We start from the raw sequence: 21582 nt of genomic DNA, 5'->3' as shown, positions 1-21582 counted from the left end.
CAGATAAGAATTTGAAAAAAAATAGGCTGCCCTTCGCCTTTTCAACGACGTCTTGGTGTTTGGAATTTGGATAAAGCACTCTACGTCATGCTTGATATATTTTCGTATCGGCAGCCCCTTTGTAAAAATAAGTTCCGTGTTGCAGAAATTTGTTCACAATATTGGATACAGTTTGTGGTGGTAATCTAACAACTTCTTCAATTTGTCCCTGTTTTACACCAGACGACCACAAGGCAATCATTCGTTCCCTTTTCTCAAACGAAGTGGTAGGATTGCGATATATGTGAGCCATAAAAGCCGCAAAACAAGAACTGCCGCCTCTTGACTGACAAATGTACGTATATTTATTTTAGATGTTGTAAATATTTTGTACTCGGAAGACAAATAGAGAAAGAAATAAAAAAAGCAACGGGGAAAAATTTCACAGGTTAAACGAAAAAAAAAAAAGACAAAAGAAGGTTTCAAAAGTTGTTTGACATTTTCGCTTGGTGTACATGTTATATATCAGTCAAGTAAATAAACGCAGCTGCAGGAGAAATAAATTGATCAATGTATATTTTGAACCATGAGTAAATTAGTTTGTACATTTTTTATTATCACAGACCTTTGTGATTAATTTAATTATAGATTTTGTTTCTTGTACATTATACACGTAATTCAGTCTTTGTACAATCACATACAATACTTCGATAACAAATCATTCAGTATTACAAGCCATATTGCGCTATATTTTTAGAACGAATTGAAGTGGCAAATTTCGATTTTTTGCCAAAAAAAACTTAATCCGTTCGATTCTTAAGAAACATTTTCTTGCTTTATTGCTTCTTACTCGATCTGTCCGTTAAAAGATTCGAGAGCTTGCCCGCGATTGTGTTTGTGCTCTATGAGAAAAACCTTGCCTTGAACTGTCCGAAATGACGATATTGCAGTTTTCTGTTTGGCAGGAAAAAGGCATAAATGAAGCAGCGAAAGAAAGAACGGCAACAAACAAACAAACAAACAAACAAACAATGTTTATAAGCTTACTACTTTCGTAACCAAGGCTCCCTTGATTTCAGTTATAGTTGCTGGTGTAGCTGTTCTCTGTAGCTGTGCCCCGTCGCTTCGCGACTCTGCCCAATACGGAATATATTTTCTCCCAACTAGCCGTCATTATAAAGCCGTAATGTCGTCTCAAAATCGAATTTAGTTTATAGTAACACCCGGCAACATAAACATCAAAGAAAATTGAAACTAGTATCAAAGACAGTACCGTCCGCCCGCACGCGGGTTGCAACTTGCTCCATTTAAACTGTCACTCAAATTACCAATGTTGCGACGAAAAGTTGCAAAGTTGCCATCAAAAGAACATCCGGTTTGACTGTAAAGTTTCGTCTTTAACTTCAGAGTAACCAATGTTTTACTAAAAAACTCACCATGGTCTTGGAGTATTTTTGGAAAGAAGGCTTCATATGAAAAATGTCCCATAGTGAATTTAACTTCAACATTGTTTACTCTGAACATTTCTCGGAACATTACTGGTATCTTGAAAATGTGGGCCAAATTTGCTTTAAAACGCTTGTTTTTAGACCATTCTAAACAACGTTTGATCAGAATTAAGCGAAGAACGGCTTATTTAATAAGTAGATTTGCTTTACTAAATTTCTAGAAATCGTTAAAGGTTTCGCAAGCCGACATAAAAAGCTAACTCCTCATTGACTTTTCATAGAAACATTTAAATAGCTAACCATTAACATTTCATTTAAAATTTGTTATTTCGTCGACTATATAAGTTTGAATTCGTTTGAAAGGAATTCAAACTTGCTAAGCCATTTCATTCACTGTTAGAAGAGATTTTGAAATTGTGACGATGATTCGATCAAGAGTGGATTGAAAAGAATGGATGAAATGGGTGATTTGCAAAACATGAGCGGCTATGGCCATTCCTATGCTAATCTGACAGTGATATTATTCCGTTGATCAGCAACAAAGTTATCATTTCGGCCAAGCGGACCATCAATTTGTGTTGAAGAACAAGAAAGACTTTGCTGACTGAAGGTGAGTGTTGCAAGCGGAAAATATCTCTCGATAGATCTTTGGAAATAATAAGAGCAATAATGTAATTCTGGATCTGCTGTTCTTAAGGGCAAAGAATGGAAATCTGGTGAATTCGTTTTCTACCAAAGAACGAGGCTCTCTGAAAATATTAGCCGGATGTCATGAATTTGGTAGGCCTGCTCTTTGAGCGGTTCTCTAGATCTCTAAGTCTGGCTTGGTGTGTTGATTTTCGAGTCTTGTTTACTGGTAGTATTTTTTTTTAAGTTCTTGGAGCCTTGAACATAGGTGGTATCCTTTAGTTTCTTTGTATCCAGGATGCAGGTGTCACGGACTAAAATGCCAGAATATCGAAAAGGAACCGGCTAAATTACGCTATGAATGACTTAATTTCTGGAGGTAATAAGAGTGGACAAAACGTTTTTGTTGATTTTAGCCTTCCAATGCCTTGTTTGGCATCCACTAGTTTCAGTTTGAGGCACCAGAAAGATAATCGCATAAACATTCTTCGAAACATTACTGGCACCTTACCAATACAGGCCAAATTCGCATTAGGTGATGATGTATTAAAGCTTGCTTTAGTCTAAATGATGTTTGGCTAAAATTCATTATGGGGTATTTTTTGAAGGAAGCTGAATCTTTTCAGAATTTTAATCAGAACTAAACGACCAAGGAATTTTTAAATAATAGGTTTGTCTTACTAAATTTTAGAATTAGTGAAGTTTCATAACAATCTACTGTAATTTGAAGGGGGTTACAATTTTTTTGAGTGTTTGTTTATGTTAAGTGTGCTTTTAAGCATTTCATGAAAGGGAACCTTAAGCTGTTTATCATTTTCTGAAAAGCTGGTCAACATTTCTTTCCTTGTAAAAATTGTATGCGCAAAAATTGATCCACGAGAATCTGGGTTTGTTTAGATATCAAGATCTATTAAAGATAGTGCGCAGGTAAGTAAACAAAAAGTTTTTCCAAACGATAAATTTATTCAGATAAGCATTTACTTACGTCTAAAAACCTATCGCGTATAATTTTCACTTCCACGAGTCTGTCGCAAGATCAAGACGCATTGAAGCAAATTTATTGATCCAAACTGGGCATGTTCTTCGAAAATGTCGCTGGAACTGCTAACGAATGCGAAGAATTGGTCAATCAAAGAAGTAGTGCAGCACAAATTTACAATATTAAACCTGAAATTTTTTGTAAGTTGGATTCCCAAAAGCACTCAGAGAATTCCTAGAAAGTCCGCCCCGTCAGTGAGCATTTGCGATCGTTAGTGGTTTCTATCTCCTTGCTTTGAGCTGAGACCACAAACCGTCCTCGGAGTTTGATTTCTTCGCCTTCAAACAGTTTAAGCTGTCGGGGATCCCTTATAATTTCTCCTTTGGTTTAAGCGCTCGTGAAGGAGGAATTCAATCCAAGAAGCCAGAATATTTAGCTCAGAAATTCGGTTCAATTTAATCAGGAGTTGGTGAAGACTGCAAAGCTAACAGTTTACTTCGCATTGTTGACAACGGAGTGATCGAGTGAATTTCAACACCTGCAATACCTCATGGAGTGCATCATCCATGCGGCAAAAATGGTGACTGGTCTTCCTTCTCGACTTTCGCTTGTCTTAATACCGAATCGCATTTTTATATTTAAAGATGAAGAAGTTTTGGGGATAGAATTCATCTTTCCCTAGAGGCACGCGTTGTTTGGATTATAGGGATGTCAACTTCTGCCTTGCGCTTAAAACGCTCCGTTTTATGACAGTTTCATATTATCTACTGACACATAATTAGTCATAATTACATGATAAACCCTAAGAAAGAAAACACATAGCACGGAGCACGCAGTTCTGACTTGGCAGATTCGCATCCAACCGAAGAAGAGGAATTTGGAGTCGTAAGTCCATTTAATACTGACCCTACAGATAAGTTCTACTAATAGGGAACTGTAGACACTGCCTGGATGTTTAAGACAGTGGCAGAGAATGAAAATTTTCAGAAATTCTTCACTCTTATTCGCGAATTACGACGATTCATTTTCCAAACGTTTACGGAACTGTGTGATGTAACTAGTAAAATTAGTTTTAAGAAGCTCGATATTAACTATCGCAATTGTGAACGGTTGACGAACGCGGTTTCCTTTCGATTGAAAACAAATGCATTATATTTTGTACAACTCGTTCAGTACTTAACTTTCGAAAACGTTTCAGTATCCACCATCGGCAAATGGCAGCGAAATGACCTCGTAACCATGTTTATCATTGATTTGCCGCTCGCTGTTTTCACTTTTTTTTTTCAGAGTAGTTTAGAGTTAACATCAAAGGCCAGAATTGTTTTGCACTCATGACTCTCATTTATGGACAAATTGTTTTCAAGAAAACAGAAACGTGAATCTCACGTTTGCCGTTTGCTGTAAACGGAATGTATAACAAAGATATTAGGGGAGTAAACCGGCAAGACGCCTTGCAAACCACAGAGAGGTGACATGACTTGAGGATAGAAATGAAATACCAGGTAAACATCCTTCACGCGTTCCCAAATCCAAGAAATCCCAAATGTTTCCCTTTCTTTTCAAGTGGAAAAAACCACGCACTCCCAGCCCTGCAACAGAAGCCAAGCGGTAATTTCTCCTCCTAGAGCAACGCTAAAAGTATGGCAACGATTCCGGTGTACATGTATTAGAAGCTTTCAGAAACGCTTCACCCTCTGTCCCAGTTGACGTAAAGGTAAACGCAAATGAAAATAAAACAACAGTTAACTTTACCGTGTCGCCTCCGGGAACTGAGCGAAGAAAGAAAGGGTCAAGAAGTCCTAACACTGAAAGGAGTGAGGAGTCGGGGTCGTCACTGCACCTCAGAAAGAAAATATAAGCGTCCAAAACAAGAAATGTCATCTTCTCCATTATCGCAAGAAAAGCCGTTGAAAAAAGTCTCGGAAAAAGCACCGAAAATTTGACAGTTCCAGTGAGTCAGAGGATGATCACCGGCAATCTTTCAAAAGAGAAATAGACGAACGTTGCAAAGGCTGCTGCAGTCGCACAAAAATGTAATTCAGACGAACTGGCAACAATAGCGGTTGCCGCTCGGCTGCGGGAAGAGCTAAGCGATCAGTGTTTCAAGCGCTCTCAGGTAGACAACGTTTATAGGTCCTAAATTTGATGTTTGATAGATTGAGTTCGAAGGGACTATAAGTTACGCGTATTACATTGTGAAGTTATTTTATAGTAGGGAAATGACAGGACTAAATGTTGCGTTACATGCCGTACAATGAATAAAAACTTCAAGTTTGTTTACAATTTGATAAGATGTAGCCGTCGCCAACTCAGACGCTGATCTTGTTGTTGATAATATTTATTGCTATTTCTAGTGATATTTCTTATTCAGAATAATAATCTAAGAGTTGTTTTACATGCAACAAAAAATTTTAACAAGAATACGGCTGTGTTTACATGTAATGTGTATACATAAAGTTCCAATGAAAATCCACCTTCAAATATCCTACAGATTCTCTGGGAGCAGAGGTCTCTGACGGGGAGAAGGGAAAGAGACCTCTGCCGGTCTCTCATGTAGCCGCCGACCAGATTTTTGGTCGAAACTGACCAGTCAAAACCGGTTACCGTTAATATGCAATGCGCATACTCTGTTCAGATTGTGCGCTGGAAATTTCTGAGTCCAAAGTTGTTATGGCCTCCGCTAGTTTAGAAGTTTCGCACTTCAATTATTTCGCGTTTGCCATCTTCAAAATCCTTACTTCGCTTGATTGACGATTCTACTTTGCGAAAGCATTCCCCTGTAGAGTCGGAAGATTCCTTTTGAAAGTCGGGAGTGCTCTCCAACAAACCGAAAACTTTAGCTTTCCAATCTCCTGTATTAAGCGATGGTCAGGTGTTCAGGCCGCTTAACTTGAAATTTACTCCGCACAAAAGGGAGTTTGTGTCTTTACCTACAGCTGCTGGTTTTATTGGTGTCCGTGGAGAATTATGTTCTTTGAATTTGCGATGTTGTTGAGAAGTCCGTGGCATTCCACAGACAGCTATTAGTAATTTCACACATTGCCCTACCGCGGCTGCTGCTTCGCGCGCAAACCGGTTTGCGAAGCTTGTGTTACATGTGGTTAAAATGTCATTCGTTGCCAGGGAACACTAGCGCACGCGCGACAGAAGATTCATTGGGGGTCGTCAGAGACCTCTGCTAGCAGGGAATCCTACAGAATAAATTAATTACATTTGCCACGAATTTTAATTTCATAGCGTTCGTCAATATTTCCCCATGCTTTATTATGATGAAATCCAGCCATGAATATGATATGATGTGGTGTTGTATGTGTTTTTATTAGTTTTACCGCACAGAGGGACTCTTCAGGGCAAACAAAACGTTTTGTGACAGTGAAATTTAGGTCTTGCTTCAAAACGTCACTTATTGTAGAACGAGATGGGGCATAGGCGGCCGTACATATTCCGTTGCCAACAAAAGCTTGCCTGATTTTTGAAGTGTAAGTACTAGTTTTAGTTATGTTACGACGTAGAGGGTAGAAATTGTTCGTTCCTTCCAAACAGGATTTTTTTCGGGGGAAATACGTTCCGTGTTACAGAAATTTGTTCATAATATTGGAAACAGTTTGTGGTGGTAATCCAACAACTTCTGCAATTTGTCCCTGTTTTACACCAGACGACTACAAGGCAATCATTCGTTCCCTAGTTGTACGATTGCGATATATGTGAGCCATAGAAGCCGCAAAAATTCGCAACATACACATCAAATAAAATTTGAAACCAGTACCGTCCGCCAGCGGGCGGGTTGCAACTTGCTCCATTCAAACTGTCAATCAAATTACTAATGTTGCGGCAAAAAGTTGCAAGGTTGCCATCAAAAGAACATCCGGTTTGACTGTAAAGTTTCGTCTTTAACTTCGGAATAACCAATGTATATCTAAAACTCACTATAGTCTTGGAGTATTTTTGGAAAGAAGGCTTCATACGAAAAATACCCCGAAGTGAATTTAACTAAAATATTGTTTACTCTTAACATTCCCCAGAACATGACTGGTATCTTAGAAATGCGGGCCAAATTTGCTTTAAAACGCTCGTTTTTAGATTATTCTAAACAACGTTTGATCAGAACTAAACGAAGAACGGCTTATTTAATAAATAGATTGCTTTACTAAATTCTAGAAATCGTTAAAGGTTTTGCAAGCCGACGTAAAAAGCTAACTCCCCATTGACTTTTAATAGAAACATTTAAATAGCTAGCCATTTGACATTCCATTTAAAATTTGTTATTTCGTCGACTTTAAGGGAATTCAGACTTTTTACATTCAGTATGATGAGTATATTGCTAAGCCATTTCATTCACTGTTAGAAGAGATTTTGAAATTGTGACGATGATTCGATCAAGAGGGGATTGAAACTACAACGAAATGGGTGATTTGCAAAACATGAGCGGCTATGGCCATTCCTATGCTAATCTGACAGTGATATTATTCCGTTGATCAGCAACAAAGTTATCATTTCGGCCAAGCGGACCATCAATTTGTGTTGAAGAACAAGAGAGACTTTGCTGATTGAAGGTGAGTGTTGCAAGCGGAAAAGCTCTCTCGATAGATCTTTGGAAATAATAAGAGCAATAATTTTATTCTGGATCTGCTGTTCTTGAAAGCAAAGAACCGAAATCTGGTGAACGCGTTTTCTTTCAAAGAAACGATGCTGGAAAATGTCAGTCAGATGTCATGAATTTGGTAGGCCCGCTCTTTGAGCGGGTCTCGATCTCTAAGTGTGGTTTGGTGTGTCGATTTTCGAGTCTTGTTTACTGGTAGCATTTATTTTGAAGTTCTTGGAGCCTTGAACATAGGTGGTATCCTCTAGTTTCTTTGTCTCCAGGATGCAGGTATCACGGTCTAAAATGCGAGAATATCGAAAAGAAACCGGCTAGGTTTAGCTATGAACGACTTAATTTCTGGACGTAATAAGAGTGGACAACAAAGGTTTTGTTGATTTTAGCCTTCCAGTGACTTGCTTGGTGGCCACTAGTTTAGTTTGAGGCACCAGAAAGATATTCGTATAAACATTCTTCGTAACATTATTGGCATCTTAGAAATACAGGCCAAATTTGCATGAGGTGATCATGTATGAAAAGGCAATGTCCCTAAAAGCGTTCCACTCGATTTCAGACTCGAAAACACTTTTGCCTCATATTTATATCATCAGTACCACTATCCACCCTTATAACGAAAATGCAGTTAGAATGAGGAAATATTTTATTTTATTATTCCACTATTATGTCATTTCACCAAATAAGGTCAAGAGAACGCGCAAAATATGAGACCGTAATACACTGTAGTGTCCCGGTTTGACCGGTTTACAACAGAGCGAATACAGACGGAAAAGGCAGAAAAAAGGAGCAACAATGGTCGGACTGGAAGAAGAATAGTTTTTTAAACGATGCAAGCTCAAAAACAAGTTTTTAGCATGCCAATCACTTGTCATTTATCTTTTCATTTTATCCAATCAAATTAAAGACATTTAACTGGCTTTCTGTGTTGTATACGTCATTCCTACGCGCCATAAACCGATGGACAGTTAATGCCGGGTGTATTTCAAAACTGTTACCAAAACAGAGACCCCAAAATAACAAAATCTTTTTGTAGTGGAATAATAAATCTCTTATTCGATGGTTTTACATATAATACTCGCGAACATTTTGCTCATTGCTCGTATTTTTCCTCGCCCCTTCGGGGCTCGGAAAAATACTACGCAACTCGCAAAATATCCGCGCGTATTATATGTAAAACCATCGAATAAGATATATTTACTGCCATTATCAGCATTTCATCTCTGAACGACCGATACCGGCTAAAATATGCAAATTTTAGACGCTGTTTTTCAGGTTTTTCAAGGATCGTTAAAAGCTACTGCGGGCCGTTAAAACTTAGACCATTTGTACTCATTTGGAAGTATATTGCTACTTCTTACTGTTCCAATACGATTTAGCAATATTTCTCTGTAATCAGCAAAAACAGGTTATCGTTATTCTAGTAATTCAATTAAGTAAGCAAACTGCACCAAAATATGCCTCAGAAATTTCACAAAATTCTTAAAAGTGGCACCTAACCTAGACTTAAAAACATGTTTTAGTTAAAGACAAAGAGGTATTCTATCAATTTATGCAATAAAACTTGTGGCACAACGCGATTCAGACTTGAAGGTTTCGACTCAAATTTACATATTGATGCAGAATTCGCGTTGCGTGACACCGGCTGCTTCGACGGGAAATTTCTCCAAATACTTGCCGCTCGGAAGTAAAATATGTTTTTTAACCGAAAAGAATTATTTTTCTTCGTCTTCTTCCTTTTTCAATAAATAGATCTTCAGAAATATAATTATTCTTAAAAGTTCAGCAGCCAAACCTTAATTTTTATTTACTAAATAAATTGTTTTAACGCTTTTATTGGAAGCATGGTACGTAGTCACAGGCGAGACTTTAGAAAGGTCATCGCATTTGCTTGTTGTAATATTTTGTTATAATTATTGATATTATTAAGCTTAAAAATAATAAAAAATGCCATTAGGCAACTTTTTTTGTGCTTTATTTACAGGAAAACTGAACGGAAGTGTAGACCATTAAGTTTACTTACCTTTGCCACTAACCTTTGTTAGTCTCGCCCTTCCAAACGTGCTTTATTCGACATACAACAGTCGCGTTTTTAGGGAACATTTTTTTTACCGGTAAAATTACGTATTTACATTTTACAGCGGGCAAGTCCTTCACGAATTGACCTTTACGCTGTATGGGACGAGAGTACACGGTAGTCCTTAAAGATAAGTTGTGAAAACGAAGATTGGACTCCAAAAGCCGAGGAATCGAAAACCAGTATAGGGTGTCTATTCACGTCTAGTCCACATTTTAATTCAGTACATGTTTATGAATTCCCATCACGACTAAACTGATTGCTATTTTTGCTTGAAAACGGTGAAATGTGTACAGTCAATGTCTAGATACCTTAACTTAAGCAACTTTAGTAATAGTAGGTCATATAGTACATTGTTAAGGCGTGATGAATCAACCAACCACTAATCGCAAATATAATAGGCCGTGCTACACGTTGTCAGTAGCTTAAGTTCGATATTTGAAAATTCTAGCATCAGTCATAATGGTCATATTTCAGTCTGTATTTGGTTTGTTATTCTATGTGCTTTCTCTTCAGGGAATTCCGAGACAGACTGGACAGTTGAAGATCGAAACTTGAATTCTAGTTGGAATTTTGATTTCTCGAACTTTAGTTATTCCTTGATGGAGAGTGAGTTAAGTGAGCTCGACAGTGTTCGATTGGCGGGCTTATAAGAAAACAATAACATTATTTAAATATTTTATCGAATTAAGCGTCTCCGTCTCGTGTCATCGGGTAAAAGTCACATAACAAATACGAAAAAACTCAACATGCCAAAGAATTTTCGGAAAAAAAATTAACTAAGACTTGCACAATAAAAGCTTAATTGATTCAGTTACAAGAAGAAATATTGTTGTCCCTTTTGTCTGATAAAAGGGACAGTAGACTCTTTTCAGCAGTTGCATTCTTGGATAACCTCCGTTAACAACCTAATAAGGTCTGCTTTTCTATCTTTTGCTCGGAAAGGTACTTCAAAGTGCCGAAGAATAGTCTTGAGCATTGCAACATTGAAGGCCTGTAGCTTTCCTTCCTTGTGATAGACGCAAAGATCATATGTGTCGTATACTATCGGATGCTCTAGTCCAATTCTGCTTTGAATGTCGTCAAGCAAATTGTTGCGATCAGAGTCTCCAATGAGGGCGTCGATGTCGTCATTCTCATCTGCTGTAATATCAAATGTCTGTTCCTTTGATGTAGCTTTCTGACCGCGAGTTCTCTGTCGTGAAGCGAGGCGTGAAAAAAACCCCATTATTTGAGCCTTGGTGAGAAACTCCTCTCTTTGAAACAATCTTTCATTCCGTTCATTTCTGGCGTTGCGCATTTGACGTTCGATCTCTTCTGTATTGGCTTTCTTGCCCGTTCTTTCTCCCATTTCAAACCTTGTTGTAAGGTACCGTCTCACGTTCTCAGAAAAATGAACTCCACCAGGTCTACCTTTGTTAAGAGCCCATCCGATACTTAGGCGAGAATTTGTGCTGTTATCAGTCAAAAATCAGCAACGACGTCATCGAATACTTCAGGAATTTCGTCTGTATGTATGTCTTCCTGCGAACTACCACTACCAACCCCACTCCAACATCCAGGCGTCCAGTTAGCGCCAGCAAGCCTGTCCGTTTGTGGGGTCTCAAGCGCGAAAGTTTCTTTTAGCAGCCTGATAAAATAAAAGGCGTCTTTAAAATTTGTTTTGTCAACACTGCACTACAGTTCGCCAAGAGTTGGAAACAAAACATTTTGGCACTTTTGGAAAATGACATCTTAAGTAAACCGACATATGCTATGGATGCAATATTGCGTCACCCTTGATGAAGTGCTGCCTCTATTTAAAACCCCACCCCACCCCCCCGTCCCCCGTGAAAGCAAGAAAACACAACCCGAACATGACACTCTTCCTAAAACAGTGTGGGAAACTTATTTTTGTGCCTAGCACTGTTTTGTAGTTCGGAACGGCGAAAGTTAGCAAGCCCATTTTTTCCACTAAAAGTAACCATTTTTTTTTTATAAATCTATGAGGATTTTTAAGTAAACGCCGCCCTCAAAATAATGGCATTCCGCAAATGAGTGCAGCAGCTAAGTCGCAAAATCGGAATGATATATGCCGCAGCGCGTAATTTAGTAAACGCGGTGTGTACCTTTGGTCCTGAACGGGCCAAATGCGGATCTTTCAGAAAAGTGTTTAGATATCCCAAGACCTTTAAGGGGTTTGTTCAGAGGTCAATTTTCTACATCATCAACACGGAGAATGGAGGCGTCTACAAGGAGAGGTAGATAGCCACCAACAACGATCGTTTACCTGTTTCTTAGGCCGTAAGCTGCAGCACTGTGATGCGGATCGCATTCTTCTTCCTTATCAGGATCTAACTTAAGCCATATCCTACTTTTGTCCATCACTTCCTTATGTTTGCTTCTACACTTCCCACATATTGCTGAATAGAAAAGATTGAGTGGACTACTGAGTTCATCATGGTCTTGCAATTTTTATGACAACTTCGTCATCATCATCGTCGTCGTCATTATCATTATCATCAAAAATTTTTCCCTTTTCCCTTTGTCTTCTCAAAGAAGAAAAACACTCATCTTGATAAAGAATTAAGTAATTAAATTACCGTAAAATTCCGAAAATAAGCCCCTCCGTGTATAATTAAGCCCCGCCAACTATAAGCCCCCCGGGGCTTGTACTTGGAAAATTGCCCTTAAATACAAAGTAAAACAAAGCAAAAACGGTAAATCTACTTCTATGGCTAGCCCAATCGATTTTGACACCCAAATTTTCCTCCGTATATAAGCCCCTCCAAAAATAAGCCCCTCAAAAACGGTCTTTGAAAAATATAAGCCCCGGGGCTTATTTTCGGAATTTTACGGTATTGCTGGTTTGCACGTGACGTCACGGCGGCCATGTTGGTGGTCAAGAACAAAAGCATTTCTCTCCTCTGGGAACTAAAATCTATTTTCATGTAAATTCTTCGAGGAAATATTCTTTTGTTTTGACCCCCACCATGGCCGCCTCGTCACGTGTTATTTTTAATTCTTACGTGATCCTATTCCCACGGTGACTTTGTATGTTCTTCGCAGTCTCCCAACCAATTACATGCCTTTCGTTACAATGTTTTTTTTCCTTGGTCCACTATGCGATGGATACTGGCAAGAACGAGGTGGCCGCCAAAATTTTCCGAGTTTATGCCGATGTTGTGGGCAAATTACCATCTGTTGTATTTGATCTTTCGTAAGGTCAAAATGACCGGCCCTTGAAAGTATTAGTTCCGCTTCACTGAGTCCAGACTTTGATAAATGACAGATTTTAAGCTTAGTCGTAATTGTGTCCTGACATTCATCTACTTTAACCATTTGGGACAAATTGCGCGAACTTCCACACGCTATTTTCTTAATTTGCCTAAAGCTGCACGATTCGAAAGTCATGTTGAAGTTGTGGTATCAGCGCCGTAGTATTTGCGCGTGCCAACTCCGCTGCCAACTGGCTGTGTAAGTGGAGTAGCGTTGGATCCCGGACTGTGGACCAAGGAGCGTGTGCGATATAGCTGACCACTCTCAATAGAAGAAACAGACAGTGACAGGACGGAACCATCTTATTGGAATTTCATTAGGAAAGGTCTTTAAATTAGATAAAGATGTGTGCTCCTCAGTAAGTGATAAATAAAGCAAGACTATTTATTCGCGGTCCGCATTCCAGTTCTTGTAGTCATTGTCCAAAAGTTTCTGACCTGTTCGCGCATATTTAAAAACGCTGTGGGAGATTTACTTTTTTTTAACATCTAACGTTCATTTTTAAAATGTGATGGAGATAAAGTCGTATCAAATACTGGGTAGTGCAGCTGCTTCACACTGGACCACATTTTAAAGTAAAAGAGGTTTGCTTCTGAAAAGAAATTTGAAATCTGCATCTTGACAATTTAAAGAACACTGCACTTTAACACAAATGTTGGGATTTATCAAGCTTAAAACTGCATCTTACGTACACCTGTGGAATTTTGGAACAACAGGTATCATTAAAGAAGGAAGAACTAGAGAGATAAAGTTTTTGGTTGGAAAATAGAAGACGTGGCAAATATTTGAATAACTGGATGAGAAATTTTTCTGTCAAAGCAGCCTGTGTCACGCAATGAAAATTCAGCATCAATATGCAAATTTGAATCGAAAACTTTAATCCTGAACCGCGTTGTGCCACAAGTTTTATTGCATAAATTGATAGAATACCTCTTTATCTTTAACTAAAACATGTTTTTAAGTCTAGGTTAGGTGCCACTTTTAAGAATTTTGTGAAATTTCTGAGGCATATTTTGGTGCAGTTTGCTTACTTAATTGAATTACTAGAATAACGATAACCTGTTTTTGCTGATTACAGAGAAATATTGCTAAATCGTATTGGAACAGTAAGAAGTAGCAATATACTTCCAAATGAGTACAAATGGCCTAGGTTTTAACGGCCCGCAGTAGCTTTTAACGATCCTTGAAAAACCTGAATAACAGCGTCTAAAATTTGCATATTTTAGCCGGTATCGGTCGATGCTGATAATGGCAGTAAAATAAAATATTTCCTCATTCTACTGCATTTTCGTTATAAGGGTGGATAGTGGTACTGATGATATAAATATGAGGCAAAAGTGTTTTCGTGTCTGAAATCGAGTGGAACGCTTTTAGGGACATTGCCTTTTAAAGCTTCCTTTGGTCTAAACAATGTTTGGCTAAATTTAACTATGGGGTATTGTTTGAAAGAAGCCAACGCTTTTTAGAATATTAATCAGAATTAAACGACGAACGGATTTTTAAATAATAAATTTGTCTTACTAAATTTTAGAAAAGGTGTAGTTGCATACGGATCTACTGTAATTTAAAGGGTTACAATTTTTTGGAGTGTTTATTTTTGTTAAGTGTGTTTTAATCCTTTAATGAAAGGGAACCTTGAGCTGTTGATCATTTTCTGAAAAGCTGGCCAACATTTCTTTCCTTGTAAAATTATTTGCGCAAAAATTGAGCCACGAGAATCTGGGTTTTTTTTTATATATCAAGATCTATAAAAGATAGTGCGCAGATAAGTGAACAAAAAGTTTTACATACGATAAATTTATTCAGATAAGCATTTATTTACGTCTTAAAACCTATTACGTATAATTTTCACTTCCAGGAGTCTGTCGCGAGATCGAGACCGGTGAGGGTAAAAGGAGGAAAGAGTTTGCGGAATGGTATGTGGAATGGCGTGCGGAATGGCATAATTATGCGAAATACGATTTACGCGGGGGAATAAATTAACTGAAGAGCGCATCCTGTTTTCGCGCCAATTTTATAAGAGCAGCAGTTTTTTCGATGTTGCGGACTATTAAACAACCAAACAACAGATCGAAGATTAGAAAATATACGCCTGGGATAGAACATGTCTGATCGCTGGTTAGGAAGTGACAGTGAAGAAATCGATGAAGTTTCGCATTCAAGGAACTAAGAATAAATTAAATTTCTAGTTGACAAAAAGAACGTTGCAGCGAGTAGCCTAGACAAAAAGCAACACCAGACTGGAGAAATAACATCAGTCCAAGGCCAAAACTATTATGTGAGAAATTTTAAATTTAAACTCGGTCATTTTATCGAACTCTTTGACGGTTACAATTTGTACAACTCATGGGAAAAATATGTTCTACTTTTTCTCACCTTACATTTTCGTCGAGCGACGAGTACGCAAGTCACTGTTGAGCTGCTGAGCTAGCTACCTAGCTATTTAATACGGCGATTCAGGTAGCTATAGTTCAGTTACGCGTTATCGAACTAAACATATCCGTCTTTAATTAAGGTCTTTCAATGCCACGGACGTCCCAACCTAAAATGAGATTTAAAAGTGAAAAAGCCCTAGAGCAAAAAAGCAGATGACAAGTATGGTGTCTAATTATCGACACTGGTTGTGTGAAAGGTTGCGAAACTATTCTTATCACAAATGCATTTTGGTCAAATTGTTGTTCATTTTCCCGCTCATGATAAATGAATCATCGAGCACTCAGTACAGGGTATGAGAATTGATCTTTTACCGAGGGTTTGAAAAAAAAGAAAAAAATGTTTATTATTTGCCCTCGGTAAAGGATCAATCTTTGTCCTGAGAAGACTTCACGCTGCCACGTTATTTTTGTCAACCGAAGTCGCATGGAGTAAAGTGAACATGAAATTTAATTTACTACGGATTTACTCATAGTTCCTTGAATGCGAAAACTATAAACAGTTTTCATCGCTTTCTTTACCCTCACTTCTTCCAAATCAACAAACAGACGATTAAATCCTCGAATTGTTGTTAATATTTAGCGAGAGTCCGCAGCATCAAAAAAGCTGCTGCTCCTATTTCCCACGTAAAATCGTATTTCGCATAATTATGCCATTCCGCACGCCATTCCACATACCATTCCGCAAACTCTTTCCTCCTTTTACCCTCACCCTATCAAGACTCATTGAAGCAAACTTATTGATCCAAACTAAGCATGTTCTTCGAAAATGTAGCAAAAACTGCTAGGAATGCGAAGAATTTGTCAATCAAAATAGTTAGTAGTTTCTTGCTTTGACCTAAGACCACAAGCCGGCTTCCTTGGAGCTTGATTTCTTCGCCTTCAAACAGTTTATGCTGTCGGATATCCCTTAGAACTTCTTCTTTTGATTAAGCGCTCGTAAAGGGGGAACTCAATCCAAGAAGCCATAATATTAAGCACAGAAGTTCAATTAACAAAGAGATAAGGGGAATAAACCGGCAAGTGGCCTTGCAAGCCACAACGAGGTGACATAAAAATGAAATTACAGGTTAACATCCCGGCTTCACGCGGTCCCCAATCCAAGAAAAATTTAAGCGCAAATGTGTCCGTTTCATTTCAAATGGAAACCACGAAATCCAAGCCCTGCAACAGAAGCCAAGTGGCGGTTTCTCATCCTAGAGCCACGCTAAAAATATGGCAACGATCTTGGTACAATTTCAACACAACACACGACCGTTGAAAACCAACTTCATGTGCAACCTGACCCCTAGAGAGAGCGGGCTTAGTCTATATCAACACAAATTGATAGGTTATCGCGCGTTGCTTATCGTCATACATTTAAGACAAAGGGACGACCATATTTTTTGCAATGAGTGAGTAAAGACGTACACGAATTAGCTACCGTATGTTCACGTCGAACTTTGCGGTTTATTTTTTATGGCTGTCTCCTGGCGAAAAAAAAAAAAAAACAACAACAACAACAAAAACAAACAAACCAAAAAGAAAAGAAAAACAAAAACAAAAATACAACAAGCGGAACCTGCTGTTCAGAGAGCGAAAGGCAAAGAACTTTGTAGTAATCCACGTTCAGATCCGGGCATCATCCTCATGAGTTATTATGCGTTGTTATAAATCCTTCTCGGGTACTTCCTTATTGTTCTCTTGCAAAGTATGTTTTCTTAAAAAATATAATTACAAATAGTACATAAATTATAAATAGTACATAATGATAAATATTTACAATGGTGGATCGGAAGGAAGAATGCACGTATTGTATTCTGTCTTCAAGATGATGAGCAAATGATTCATTGCGTCAATCAAAATATATTGTTACGTACAAATGGTCACGCAAACACTCATTCGTAGTATGTTTTGTTACATAAGGCACAAATTGTTTTCATACGTGACCGCTGACCAAGTTTCACAGACAGTCAAATGATAACAAGGTTCCCACAGGTCATGGAAATCCTGCAAAGTAATGGAATTTCAACATTGTAAATTCCAGGCTTTGAAATTTTGGAAAGTAAGGGGAGTTCATGGAAATCATGGAAAATTTGATTTTGATTTTCTTGAGCATAATGAGATTGTTGTCTCAGTTTTTGAAAAATGACCTCATAATCTGTCCACATGTGTGTTATCTAAGACCGCATATCAACTGTTCATATTCCTGACTGCGTACTTTCAAAGATCAAATAGGCAATTCTTTCCATCGAAAGGTGTTGGATTTATTTTATAGTGTGACATGTAAGAATTTCCAGAGTTGTAGATCTTGTCTCATACGATCTTGAAAAGTCATGCAATTTAACGAAACAAAGAGAATAGTGTACGAACTCTGTGACGCGGTTGGCTTCTATCGGCGTCACATCTCACATGTCCCGCTATGTTGCCTGGGTGGGTATGGGCTCTCTTGGAATTGACTGGGATATTAGAGTGAGGGTCTCCTAAAATCCGAGAACCAGAAAAGGGTTAATATGAAGGCTTTCATTTTTTCTTACTTCGTTTGCTGCAGATCTTAGCACAACTGAATCATGTCCATGGAAGGAGAGTTTCGTAGAAAAATTGGACGTATGAACCAGGAGATAAATGATGTGAAAGAAAAGCGAAAATCACTGAAGGAAATGGAACTCTTCGTGTTGGACAATTCTCTCCGTGAGAGCACAGTTGGGCAGCTGCGAGGTCACACCATCGAGAACAAGTGGAAAATCTATGAACAGGTACGATAGTTTTTTGTTACTTTCTTTAATTTTGTTTTGATTTTTGTCATTGTTAGAGTATAGAACATATTAGAGTATATTTCCTCCAGTACTTGACACTCCCCACTAAATTGTGGCTGTTATACAGAGTTGTAGTTTCATTCACTCAGAAACGTTCTGCCACTGAGGCCATTTGAACATTTTCGATATCGTTATCGAAATATACGCCCTCTAGTAACAATCTTAATTCTTTCATTGAGTTATCGCTGCTAATGTCTGTTTGTAGGTATCCTTATAACTGTTAAAATGGCAGATCTTTTGTCAACCAGACCGCTTATAGGAGTAGACAAGAACCACGATAAACCAAGAAGAATAGTTTAAAGTTATGTTCGACGAAAGAGAAGGAAGGAAGGAAAGGCGAGGTCGTATAGTGGTTAACGCGTCAGTCGGAGGGTTGGTGGTTTGAGGCTACTTTGATCTCTGCATTAATGTGTTGTTTCCTTATGCGAATCGAGTCTCGCATCTCTGCTAAAATCATTCTTTCATGGTTGGAATCTACGCCAAGTGGTTCATTTTAACTATGGTGTGAAAAGTCAATACGTGAAAGTCACATTTCGGGCCAAAGTGACCCATGGTAGCTGATCTCAACCCTGTTTGTGTAATATGATCCACTTAGTAGTATACCTGCTACTCCATGAACGCGATAACAGTCCATTGCAGCGTTACCCCCTAGCATGCTGTCACCAGTATCAATTTGTACTCTAAGATAGAGATATAAATTGTGTATTAGATGCGTAAATTTCTAGTCCAGGGAAACAATGTGACAAAGCAGAGTTGCTTAACCTGTTCTCGAGCAATTAACCCTCCAATCTCCCAATAAAAAAGACCAAAGCAAATGCTAAACACAGACCCTCCAGCAAAACTTAGTATGACGAGATTAAATTTCCAGCTTTTTAGAGAGGGGGCAAGTAAACTTAACCCAAGAATCCTATGTATTTAAATAATTATTGAGTTTCCGCTTTCATCTAGGTAAAAAAGGTCGGTTTCAAGCACATCATTGTGGCCTCTTTCTCTCACATGACTCGCTTGGGTGATACCTTTATTCGGCAACTAAAAGAGAAAGGTGAGGACTTTACCAATCTTTATGCCTTCTCGGAGTTCTTGGAGTCTGTCGACAAAGACAGGGTTCCAGACACGAAGACCGTTCCAGTTGGATTGCGCAAGATGAAAGAACTCGGCATAAAGAACGCCATCATCGAAGCAGACTTGGTTTGGGCAGGAATTGACTACAAGAAGTTCAAAGTCGAAGCTATCAACCAACTCTTCTCTGAGAGGATGGCGTGGTGCCGTAAAAATCTTGGCAAAGATGCCAAGATATTCCTTAACCTACGTGACCTTCCAGATGGCATGATAAAGAATCCCAAGCGCATCTTCAAGGTGGTAAAGTACTTGTCCTCTCTGCCACCAGATGAGCGCCCTTTTAGTTTGGTGTTCGAAGAATCTGGTAAGTACCTTCCTGAGGAGCTTGGTGCATGGACAAAAGCCGTTCGCAGAGAGATGGACGAATGCGGGTTCAAGGAAGGCCACCTGCTTGTTCACGTTCATGAGCAGTGGGGATTGGCAGACAGCACCCAGTTAGAATGTCTTGTCAACGGCGCAAACGGCATCTGGGCCAGCTTGATTATAGAAGGAGCCTCTATGGGCCATTCCTGTTCCAGCGTCACACTGATGAACCTGATCCGCATGGGGAACAAGAAGGTGCTTAAACAGTACAACTGCACAAATTTACGAGGAGTACCACAAGAGATAACCAGGATCACTACTGGTGTCGAGCCGTATGACAGGCAGGTTGTTTACGGTGAACGGGCCCTGGACATGGTCTTCGGAATGCCAAACTTTACTCCGAGCAAGGAGGAGTTTGACATGGCGGCGTTCTTTGGTGAAAAGCCCATCATGAGAATGTCCACACTGGCATCCCCTAAAATGATAGCAGATAGGCTGAACAACGTCTTTGGTGACGATCCTCAGTTTACAGAAGCAAGAGGCCAAAGGATGTTGGAGGTGATGTTGGAGGATCTGCACCAGAACAGAAAAGAGGAGTACATGAGTGCAGTTGGTCTTGCAATCTTATTTGATCGGTCTGGTGGAAAGCTTACCGAGCAAATGTGCGAGGTCATCGCCCAAGAAAAGCCACAGAAGGCCCACAGCGAGTATCTGATTTCAGAAATACGTGAGATGTGGGATGAGTGGGATCTGAGAGATGGCCAAAAAGATGATTGTCTGGAGTTTGATGCTTTCTACAATGGCTTCATGGGGCCTTACTTTGGTTGCTACAGATGTGACGAGACTAAGCGTGCCTTGAAAGCCATCGACATGGATGCGGACGGAAAGGTGGATTGGGAAGAATTCGCTTTGTACCTGAAGTGGGCCATTCGCCAGTATCCTGAAACCAAGACTGCTGAGGAGCTGCTCTCCATTGCTTTCCGTAAAGGCCTCATCCCAGCCATGCAAGACGAGGTTCTTCAATAATCGCGAAGGAAAATAAAGCCATGAATACTTGTGTCTTGAAGAGAATATTATCAACTCTTCTACACAATTAGTTATGCCGTTTGCGGAACTGATGAAATACATTGTATTCCAAGTTAGTTCTTTGAGTTAAAACTTGATTCTGTCCTAAGTGATACTTTGTATTCACTTTTGTTTCACTATATTTTAAGAACTTTCTTGAAAAAAAAATTGAGAAAAAAAAGAAGAATGTGGAAGTGGGTCTATTCTCTTATAACGAGAAGTACAAAGTGCTTTGGGTTTATTCAGTTCAGTTTCGCTGTATTAGATTGGTTTATAACGGTTATTAAAGTAAGCTTAAAACCAAAAGTAATTTCTTGATTACTGTCTGTGTTAGCCTTTTCTGTTTTAATTCGTTCGCAAAACGCTACCTTTTTTAAAGTTCTTTTTCTTTCTATTGGAAAATTGGTCCGTTGAATAGGAATTTCATATTTTCTTTTCATCTTATGTTCGTGACATGATGAACATTACATCTTTCTTATGGTTCCGATTGGCTAAAGACGTGTCAGACTAAACTGGTATTATTTTCGTTTTGATATTTAGTTGACTATTTGCAAAACAATAGTTAACGTTTAGTCACAGTATGGCCCAAATGGCCACAGCTTAACCCGGTTTCTGTAGCATGAAGCGACTAGGGGTACTGCTACACCTCCCTGGATCGGATTCCTGTGCACTTCACGCTTACCCCAAGCAGCGTGCCGCCCTACCCATTTATACACCTTGGTGAAGAGACAGAGTGGAGTTTGGTCTCAACACTATTCCACTGTTTCCGATGTAGCGACAAAACTAAACTCGATCCAACTGACCCTCCTGTCATGCTGGTATAGGTTTGAAGGCTGGTTTGCAGTACTTTACGAAAAGGACACAAAAACCTTCCCCAGTTTCTCTTTGTATTCTAAGGGTGTTTGT

The 21582-nt window shown here is 38.9% G+C and overlaps 1 protein-coding gene across 3 annotated transcripts; it reads left to right on the top strand.

Annotated features, from left to right (window-relative positions):
- The first annotated feature begins 1842 nt into the window (after nucleotides 1-1842).
- Nucleotides 1843-20982, top strand: LOC146455579 (uncharacterized). Of its 3 annotated transcripts, none has more exons than XM_085094106.1 (3): nucleotides 1843-2037; nucleotides 17925-18129; nucleotides 19138-20982. In XM_085094106.1, the coding sequence occupies exons 2-3, from the start codon at nucleotides 17944-17946 to the stop codon at nucleotides 20635-20637; spliced, it is 1686 nt and encodes a 561-aa protein (XP_084950232.1). In that variant the 5' UTR covers nucleotides 1843-2037; nucleotides 17925-17943; the 3' UTR covers nucleotides 20638-20982. The 3 variants fall into 3 exon arrangements, with proteins under 3 accessions (XP_084950232.1, XP_084950234.1, XP_084950233.1); XM_085094108.1 differs by lacking the exon at nucleotides 1843-2037 and adding an exon at nucleotides 7334-7586 and having other exon boundaries at nucleotides 17932-18129; XM_085094107.1 differs by lacking the exon at nucleotides 1843-2037 and adding an exon at nucleotides 7334-7586.
- Nucleotides 20983-21582: the final 600 nt, after the last annotated feature.

This window comes from Pavona decussata, unplaced genomic scaffold, assembly GCF_977016875.1.
Source record: "Pavona decussata unplaced genomic scaffold, jaPavDecu1.1 SCAFFOLD_272, whole genome shotgun sequence".
Lineage (NCBI taxonomy): Eukaryota > Metazoa > Cnidaria > Anthozoa > Scleractinia > Agariciidae > Pavona > Pavona decussata.
Note: the sequence above shows the minus strand (reverse complement) of the source record. Positions and strands in the feature narration are given on the sequence as shown.

Excerpts from the sequence above, each read along its gene's own strand:
- LOC146455579 (XM_085094106.1), top strand. The coding sequence starts at position 17,944 with ATGTCCATGGAAGGAGAGTTTCGTAGAAAAATTGGACGTATGAACCAG. Across the intron at positions 18,130-19,137 it reads AGTGGAAAATCTATGAACAG|GTAAAAAAGGTCGGTTTCAA; the intron begins GTACGATAGTTT and ends GCTTTCATCTAG.